Genomic DNA, 9773 nt, shown 5'->3' on the forward strand with positions numbered 1-9773 from the left:
TTAGACATATATTTAGTATTTATAACGGCAGTACACAATGTACACAAAATATGCTATGTCCACAGGTCGAAAGCTCAAGAGAGACTGACAAGACACTTCATATTCCATCGTGAGACATTTATGTAAAATAGATTCACAGAGGAACTTACCTGAAATAAATCGACTTGCCCTCTGAAGACTTGTTATTACCACTCACGTAAACCGAATCTCAATCGTTACCACGGCAGTGAAAACTGAAACACTTCGTAGCTACTCGGTATCAACAAGTACACGTGTTTTACTTCCGGAAATGCCGTCGGGGAGAACTCGTTGTTGTTCAGTTAATACTTTCTCCATATGTATAAGAGGCCGCGTAGAGGACACATAATGATGATATATATCAATGTTTATATTTACATAGACAATAAATGCAAAATATGACATATACATATCAGAAAGAAGGAGTATTAGTCCCAATACAAACTATTGTTACACAAAACAAGGATTACTCAGTTCGTCCTTGACATTTACGGATCTGGCGCATTATTTTGACTTTCTTTCACTGTACTACAGCGGAATGGCCGAGGGTAATTATTTCTCCCTGGACGACATACTGGCCACGCAGGAGAAGATACCATGTAAACTTGTAATGCCTATTTATCGTTTAGGTGAGTATACTTTCGGACGTACCGATAAGCAAATGTTTTGACTGTGGAATTTTCGGAATCACAACCTGCTTCAGTTTCAGAAACATCGACGGTTAACGGTAATAAATTTAGACACCCTAACTTTATGGGCTTTATGAACTTGACATTTCGGTATCTGTATGTGTACTCTGTGTTTGTGTTTACGGGTACTTCTAATAATTCACTTATATTGTATCATGATTGTTCATTAGACTAGGCCTCCAGGAACCCATGCTTGCCATGAAAGGCGACTATGCTTGTCACAAGAGGCGACTAACGGGATCGGCTGGTCAGGATCCCGGACTTGGTTGACACATGTCATCGGTTCCCATTTGCGCAGATCGATGCTGATGTTGTTGATCACTGGAGTGTCTGGTCCAGACCGCCGCCATATAGCTGGAATATTGCTGAGTGCGGCGTAAAACTAAACTCACTCACTCAGTTATGATTATTCATTGTTTATCTTCATGATGAGTGAATGACTTTACTTTTACGCCGCTTGTAGGGGTTATTACAGCAATATCAGTGCGGGGTACACCAGAAAGGGGCTTCATCCGCACATTGTTCCCATGTTGGGAATTGAATTCGAACACTTTAACCATTAGGCTACCCCACATACCCTCTTTATGTTAGAGGAATGGAAACCACTAAATTAACAGGTGGCCCTACTTCAGAAATAATCGTTTCTTTGTTTGTTGTTTAACGCTCATTCGACAGTGTTCCAGCTATTTCACTGCACAGATATAATAAAGAAACAGACACATTTAGCAAAAAGATGATGCATATTTGGCATGTTCACTTCATACATGGCTCCAGCAATTTATTTGGTCAGTTAGAAAACGTATACACTAGACTTGGGCCAGCGGACCTGTTGCAGAATAAACCACAATTTTCATGTAAGAAGTCAACTTCCAGTGCCAATGCATTGTTTATTTTGTTGCAGGGTATTTGGATCCAAGTTCAGAAGGTGATAATATTCCAGTAGACACTAAAATAGAACTTCCGTATTGGATGGCACGAGCATTGTGTAGTCGCAAACGCCACATTGTTAGTGTTGAAATGCCCAAACAGTACAGGGAAGGTTACAGAGAAATCTTATCTGCTGATGCTAGTGTTGTGGACCTACACAAGTTGGGACCATTTTTCTACAGCTTTGGCTCACAACTCTTAAACTTCGAGCATCCAGAGGGAAGTGATATAGCAAAGTGCTTACTGAAGGTGAGAAATATTAACCTATACTGATGTGAATGTATCATCATGAAGATATTAACCTATACTGAAGTGAATGTATCATCATGAAGATATTAACCTATGCTGAAGTGAATGTACCATCATGAAGATATTAACCTATACTGATGTGAATGTACCATCATGAAGATATTAACCTATACTGAAGTGAATGTATCATCATGAAGATATGAACCTATACTGAAGTGAATGTATCATCATGAAGATATTAACCTATACTGATGTGAATGTACCATCATGAAGATATTAACCTATACTGAAGTGAATGTATCATCATGAAGATATTAACCTATACTGAAGTGAATGTATCATCATGAAGATATTAACCTATACTGATGTGAATGTATCATCATGAAGATATTAACCTCTACTGATGTGAATGTATCATCATGAAGATATTAACCTATACTGAAGTGAATGTATCATCACGAAGATATTAACCTATACTGATGTGAATGTATCATCATGAAGATATTAACCTATACTGACGTGAATGTATCATCATGAAGATATTAACCTCTACTGATGTGAATGTATCATCATGAAGATATTAACCTATACTGATGTGAATGTATCATCATGAAGATATTAACCTATACTGAAGTGAATGTATCATCACGAAGATATTAACCTATACTGATGTGAATGTATCATCATGAAGATATTAACCTATACTGATGTGAATGTATCATCATGAAGATATTAACCTATACTGAAGTGAATGTATCATCATGAAGATATGAACCTATACTGAAGTGAATGTATCATCATGAAGATATTAACCTATACTGATGTGAATGTATCATCATGAAGATATTAACCTATACTGACGTGAATGTATCATCATGAAGATATTAACCTATACTGATGTGAATGTATCATCATGAAGATATTAACCTATACTGAAGTGAATGTATCATCATGAAGATATTAACCTATACTGATGTGAATGTATCATCATGAAGATATTAACCTATACTGAAGTGAATGTATCATCATGAAGATATGAACCTATACTGAAGTGAATGTATCATCATGAAGATATTAACCTATACTGATGTGAATGTACCATCATGAAGATATTAACCTATACTGAAGTGAATGTATCATCATGAAGATATTAACCTATACTGATGTGAATGTACCATCATGAAGATATTAACCTATACTGAAGCGAATGTACCATCATGAAGATATTAACCTATACTGATGTGAATGTATCATCATGAAGATATTAACCTCTACTGATGTGAATGTATCATCATGAAGATATTAACCTATACTGAAGTGAATGTATCATCATGAAGATATGAACCTATACTGAAGTGAATGTATCATCATGAAGATATTAACCTATACTGATGTGATTGTACCATCATGAAGATATTAACCTATACTGAAGTGAATGTATCATCATGAAGATATTAACCTATACTGAAGTGAATGTATCATCATGAAGATATTAACCTATACTGATGTGAATGTATCATCATGAAGATATTAACCTCTACTGATGTGAATGTATCATCATGAAGATATTAACCTATACTGAAGTGAATGTATCATCACGAAGATATTAACCTATACTGATGTGAATGTATCATCATGAAGATATTAACCTCTACTGATGTGAATGTATCATCATGAAGATATTAACCTATACTGAAGTGAATGTATCATCACGAAGATATTAACCTATACTGATGTGAATGTATCATCATGAAGATATTAACCTATACTGAAGTGAATGTATCATCATGAAGATATGAACCTATACTGAAGTGAATGTATCATCATGAAGATATGAACCTATACTGACGTGAATGTATCATCATGAAGATATTAACCTATACTGACGTGAATGTATCATCATGAAGATATTAACCTATACTGAAGTGAATGTATCATCATGAAGATATTAACCTATACTGACGTGAATGTATCATCATGAAGATATTAACCTCTACTGATGTGAATGTATCATCATGAAGATATTAACCTATACTGAAGTGAATGTATCATCACGAAGATATTAACCTATACTGAAGTGAATGTATCATCATGAAGATATTAACCTATACTGACGTGAATGTATCATCATGAAGATATTAACCTATACTGACGTGAATGTATCATCATGAAGATATTAACCTCTACTGATGTGAATGTACCATCATGAAGATATTAACCTATACTGAAGTGAATGTATCATCACGAAGATATTAACCTATACTGATGTGAATGTATCATCATGAAGATATGAACCTATACTGAAGTGAATGTATCATCATGAAGATATTAACCTATACTGATGTGAATGTATCATCATGAAGATATGAACCTATACTGATGTGAATGTACCATCATGAAGATATTAACCTATACTGATGTGAATGTATCATCATGAAGATATTAACCTATACTGAAGTGAATGTATCATCACGAAGATATTAACCTATACTGATGTGAATGTATCATCATGAAGATATTAACCTATACTGAAGTGAATGTATCATCATGAAGATATGAACCTATACTGAAGTGAATGTATCATCATGAAGATATTAACTGATGGGAACTGAAGCAGTAGATCAGATACAAGCATATCAACAAAATGATTGTAGTTCGCGTTATTACAGACAGACAAACACACACTAATTATAAACAGAGATGAAATGTCCCATCTTTTGTGTTACGATTTAAACCACAGACCTCATAACCAATGAGGTCAGATGCCTTATATAAAAGCATGACCCAAGGAGGCTAACCTTTGCTATCATGCTGACAAGGTAACAATGTATTGCACACCCATCCACACATGAATGAGCAAGGCAAGACCTGTACAAAAGAAGTGAAGACCAACTGGCATGACTTGTAAAGCATTTAATTGAATTGTCGATATTTGATGGCACACGATCGGCTGGGATGCTCCTTCCCATGCATCAAGCAGCTCATGACAAATACGAGGTAATGAATACAGTCTGTACCACATTCAATAACTCCAAAGTAGCTTTGATTTGCAATGATAGACAAAATGCTTTCTACATGATGCATTTGCGTTAGATATGCATTAGGACTTAGAAATACTATACCTCATTGTAATCTTATGTTTGTGACATAAACATAGTAAATGAATGAAATGTAATAAAAGGTCTTGTTTGTCTAGAAACATACATACCAGTTCTCTGATGCCATACAGTTGTTTCAATTAAAACAATGTCTACATCCCTTTTATGTTATAATGATACCAGTAACAGTAAATGGGTACCCAGTGGGATAAGTCATGAGACTGTTCACCTTCTAGCACCTCACAGGCAGCTTGGGTAATAATGAACATGTAGTATGATATTGTATGTCAGTGCTTTGAGTGTGCCCCGTCACGGTGCAGAATTCAGCACATTACAGTTGATCTTATTGATATTATTACCTTAAGTGCAAACATAAACACCCATCTGTGTGTAGAAATGCTGTTTGGGTTTTGTTTTATTTGGGACAAGGATTACATATTCTTGATCATTGTACCAGTGTTTGCCAAGGTTCTTTAGCTTGTTTAGACATTGTTTTGACATATAATCTTTTGGATTGACAATAGTAATTACAAATATTTAATAATTAGACTGATAATTGACTTCATTGGATGATAGATGAGATTTACAAGTGTAAACAGTAACATGGTTCAACATGTCAAGTAACTGTGAATATCCTTTGATAGACTGTGTGACTAGTGCCAAGCCTTTTATCTCGCTGATACATACATTTTGAAATTTGTATTATTTGTTTTCAGACTTTCCAGTCTCGATTCCGTAAAATAATGGATTCTTCCCAGAATGCTTTGAACGAAGACAACTCTCAACTGACCGAGCGACTGGACGAGACAGAGAAAGTTTTGTTTTGTGCTGGACAGAAGGGGTTGAACGACTTCCTGCGATGGGAAAAGAGGGAAACTGAGAAACTGGTGACCTCAGCCATGGTTCAAAACCACCGGAAGAGGAAGCGAGCTATCATGGAGAGGTCCTAACACAACACCTCCTGCAGAATCATCTCTCATACACATGATATCAGTTCCATTGTGCCATGACAGTAAAATATAGACAGGAAATTCTGTCTGGCTACAAATTTAGCAGACAGTCTGCAGCCCAAGTCTAGCACATCTTAGTGTTTTCAGGGGGCTTCATTTACTAAACCCATCTTATATGTCTGAACACTAGAATGTACTGAAAATAATGCCATGAGTTGAATTTTTGTCTCACTGCTTGATGAATGTTGTTTTTTTTTTGTTTTGTTTTTTATCACTTGATCAGAGTGATGTTTTAGAAACAGTCATTAAATCTAGTGATGGTCCTGAGGTACTACACGTCATATAACTGAAGTTTAGAAACTGATGGCAGATCTGTCTTCCTGAAAAACTGATATGTTTTGTTCCCAGCAGGAAATTTCTTGTGGCATACTCCAGATGGGTGTGTCAGAAACATGTTTATGTTCAACTAAGTGTCAAATATTTCTTTTACTGTCTCATACTGGTCTCTGCCATGTCTGTAAGGTTGTTTCTTAGTAAACATTGCCAGGTAAAAAGCCAAACAGTTGTTTCTCAGTTGTGTAAGGTTATTTTATGGTTGGTGGGCATATATATGTTTGTATTTGTCTACAGACAATGATAGAGACTGTTAGTGGACACAAGTGACGGAGGAATGCAGATTGGTCATTGCTGAGTGTAGTCCTGGTCACATGTAAATACCTTAAAGCAACAATATGTAGACTAAGAGAGTTTGGTGGATGTCCACTTCTGTATTATTAACAACACAACTATATTCTTAGTCCTCAATGAGGCAGACAGCATTTATATGTAAAAAGCAGAAGTATTTTATTAGTACTGGCGACAGAAAAACCTCCAACTGCTTTGATTACATAGCTACACACCCAGACAGGGGACAGGGCTTCCTCGCCTAGTACCATGTGGTTGGTCCTGAGTTAGGACTACTTTGCTCCGTTCATGCTCTTGTGGCAATACAGTCCCGAGTTTTGCATTGCTGGCATCTACCTCCAAAATGTATGGTTTTGTGAAGTCCGGTAAACCTAGGAAGGTCCTTGAGGCCTAACCTTCCTCTTTCCTTTCTTGCTGGTGTTTGTGCCTTGAAGTAGAGCATGTAAATCTTTGTGAAGTCTTTTACAAACCGCCTATAATAGCCTGCCAGTCCAAGAAATCCTCGTAACTGGGGTTCTGTCTTCGGCGTCTCCCAGTCAAGCTTTCAACATGTCCTCATCCGGTAGGACACCATCCTTGGAAATCTGATGACCAAGGTACCGCAACCTCTGCTTGAACACTTCTCAGGTCGAACCATTGCCGAAGTAAAATTGAGCTCAGACGTGTGTGATCTATATATGTGCATATGTATCCTCATCCGGGAATTGTATGTACATTGTACTTGTAATTATTAATAAATAATGAAACGGTTTGATTCATGCGCATTTCTGCATTGTGTTGTTTACAGCTGAATGAGATTTTTTTTGTTATCCGAGAACTGTCATGATAGACACGCTTTTGTAGGTTTTAAAGACTGCAGAAGTGGAGCAAGTAAGCTAGTATGTTCTGGGATATTCCAGTCCTGTGGGAGAGTTGTGTTACTAGTGGTGTTGAAATAATCGAAGATTGGTTGCAGTGACCAAATGACCAAACAATCACATTTTCTCATACTCAAACAAAACGATTTTGGAACTAGTGTTTTAGCCTTTGAACCACTTGATGATAGACATGAACACATGTTTATTTCTTAGAAAACTCACTTCATTAACTGACACATCGTGACTGAATATTTGTTGAAGATTCCCTGATGTTTTATGAAGCATTTCAACCAATTCCCAACACTAGTGTGTGCTGGCAAAAAGTCTTCTGTTCAAGACAATCAACACCTGTTATTATATGGCGGTCTTATGTTTCCCATATGCCAACATTAATCAGTCTTAAGGGTCAACCTGCGGAAGTCACGTCATGGAGCCTTGATGCCTTGTTTGATATCTGCGACCCGTGAAGGTCCGGAATAGAATAGGCCTTCAGCAACCCATGCTTGCCATAAATGATGACTATGCTTGTCGTAAGAGGCGACTAACGGGATCGGGTGGTCAGGCTCGCTGACTCGCTTGACACATGTCATCGGTTCCCAATTTCGAAGATCGATGCTGATGCTGATGCTGTTGATCACTGGATTGTCTAGTCCAGACTCGATTATTTACAGACGGTCGCCGTATGGCTGGAATATTGCTGAGTGCGGTGTAAAACTAAACTCACTTTGATATCCACACAGTGTGGGAAATAGCACCGCTACCTCGTAGGTAATAAAAATGCCAGTAAATCTCCACAGACCTACTGGCTGGTAAATTTTCATGGGATCATTTTGTAACTATATCATTCTCTCCGACTTGTTAAGTCATTATTCACTTTTGAAATCTACAAAATTATTTCCTGATGTATTGTGGTATTTTACTATTTTGTAATCCTTTGCTAAGTTTGCAGCAAGCTGTTTTGGGGCTAGTGAATTATTTTGTAGGTTTGTAACCTTCAGGCATAGCTAGTCCGATTGGCAAGCAAAGTTTCGAAACTTTTTCGCACACTGTGTCTGTACAGCGAAATTCTCGTCCCGTAAAAGTCAGAATTTACTCTTAAATATTAAACACCAGTGCAAAAAATGTGAAGTCTTCACCATCCTCAGCTGTGATCAGGGTCGGGACACCTGGAGAGAGTTATATGGCAGCAGAAGCCGGAGCGGGTAATGCTATTCAAAGCGAGATCAAAACACAATCGTCCATTCGGCAGCAGTCGTCCCTTTCCGTAAACAGTTTGTCCCTAACTGACTCTAGTTCGTCCGGAAGGAAGCACGTCAGCAACCCTCAACCTTAAAGGCGTGGATATATCTCGCCTGGTGCTCAGTTTCCCCATGCACCGGTAAGCTGATAGGTAAGTGTGTTATCACTGGGGATGCGTCTATAACGCTGCACACCTGTCCTACTGTGTACAGGTAACACCACCATGGTTTATCTAAATGTTAGGTCATCTCCAGGCACATTGTCAAATCCAAGCACCTGGCAGACTGCAATATTTAGACTGAGCACAGCGTATGAAGGGTCATCTTTCCATTGTGAGCCTGTTGACTTCAATACTGAGACCTGTCCCGATATGTGATATATGTGTTGGCGAAACTTTTTGTAGTTTTAGTCTTGTCAGTAAATCATGACTACAAATGTGGTCGGCGTTGGAGTGTCCCAATAAAATAGTCTTAAAGCACTTGTAAACAGACTGAAAGAAATCAATTTACAGACCTGGATATCAAACAGAGAAATCTTCAAGAGGCGCTATTAATATTTTTTTTCCAAAAATGTGAATTGAAATATGAAGCCCATCTGAATCTATTACATGATTGAAATAATCGACGGGCGTTACTTTATTGCAGAACTTCAAACCATTATCTACCAACTGAAACCGGACGATGGCTTAAAACTCAGAATGAAAGATTATGTATTCTCTGTGATGCCAGCGATATTGGAGATGAATTTCACTTTGTTTTATTTGCCCTACCTTGACCCAAGAAAGAAAATAAAATAAATACACATCTATTTCTGTAGAAACCCAGATATGCACAAAATGAAACACCCTTTTCCCTCAACAAACTAGGAACAATTAGGAAATTAGAAATATTATGCAAAATAATACCGTCTCATTATAAGCAATGCCACCACAAAAGATAACCAATAACACAAGAGTGTGAACTTGTTTATTAACTGGTTAAATGTATATACATACGGCTCATTCTTGCCTTCAAGCGATATGTATATATCTTATGTTGCAAACATAGAGGATACGTTTCCAAA

The 9773-nt window shown here is 37.3% G+C and overlaps 2 protein-coding genes across 2 annotated transcripts in view; one reads left to right on the forward strand and one right to left on the reverse strand.

Moving 5' to 3' along the window:
• LOC137258195 (uncharacterized) overlaps positions 1 to 307 on the reverse strand; it is a 40637-nt gene extending 40330 nt beyond the window's left edge. The window contains exon 1 of the mRNA XM_067795775.1: positions 150 to 307. The gene's annotated coding sequence lies outside the window, so the exon portion shown is untranslated. The remainder of the gene's footprint in view (positions 1 to 149) is intronic.
• Positions 308 to 496: 189 nt separating this feature from the next.
• Positions 497 to 7379, forward strand: LOC137258008 (DNA replication complex GINS protein PSF3-like). Its single transcript, XM_067795541.1, has 3 exons — positions 497 to 647; positions 1609 to 1883; positions 5698 to 7379. Exons 1-3 carry the CDS (start codon positions 557 to 559, stop codon positions 5929 to 5931), a joined length of 600 nt encoding a protein of 199 aa, XP_067651642.1. The 5' UTR covers positions 497 to 556; the 3' UTR covers positions 5932 to 7379.
• The last annotated feature ends 2394 nt before the right edge of the window (positions 7380 to 9773 follow it).

This window comes from Haliotis asinina, chromosome 12 (assembly GCF_037392515.1).
Source record: "Haliotis asinina isolate JCU_RB_2024 chromosome 12, JCU_Hal_asi_v2, whole genome shotgun sequence".
In the NCBI taxonomy this organism is placed as follows: Eukaryota; Metazoa; Mollusca; class Gastropoda; order Lepetellida; family Haliotidae; genus Haliotis; species Haliotis asinina.

What these genes read in the sequence shown, in the direction of transcription:
- LOC137258008 (XM_067795541.1), top strand. Translation starts at nt 557, where the DNA reads ATGGCCGAGGGTAATTATTTCTCCCTGGACGACATACTGGCCACGCAG. An exon ending in AATGCCTATTTATCGTTTAG is followed by an intron (nt 648 to 1,608) that starts GTGAGTATACTT and finishes ATTTTGTTGCAG; the next exon opens with GGTATTTGGATCCAAGTTCA. An exon ending in TAGCAAAGTGCTTACTGAAG is followed by an intron (nt 1,884 to 5,697) that starts GTGAGAAATATT and finishes ATTTGTTTTCAG; the next exon opens with ACTTTCCAGTCTCGATTCCG.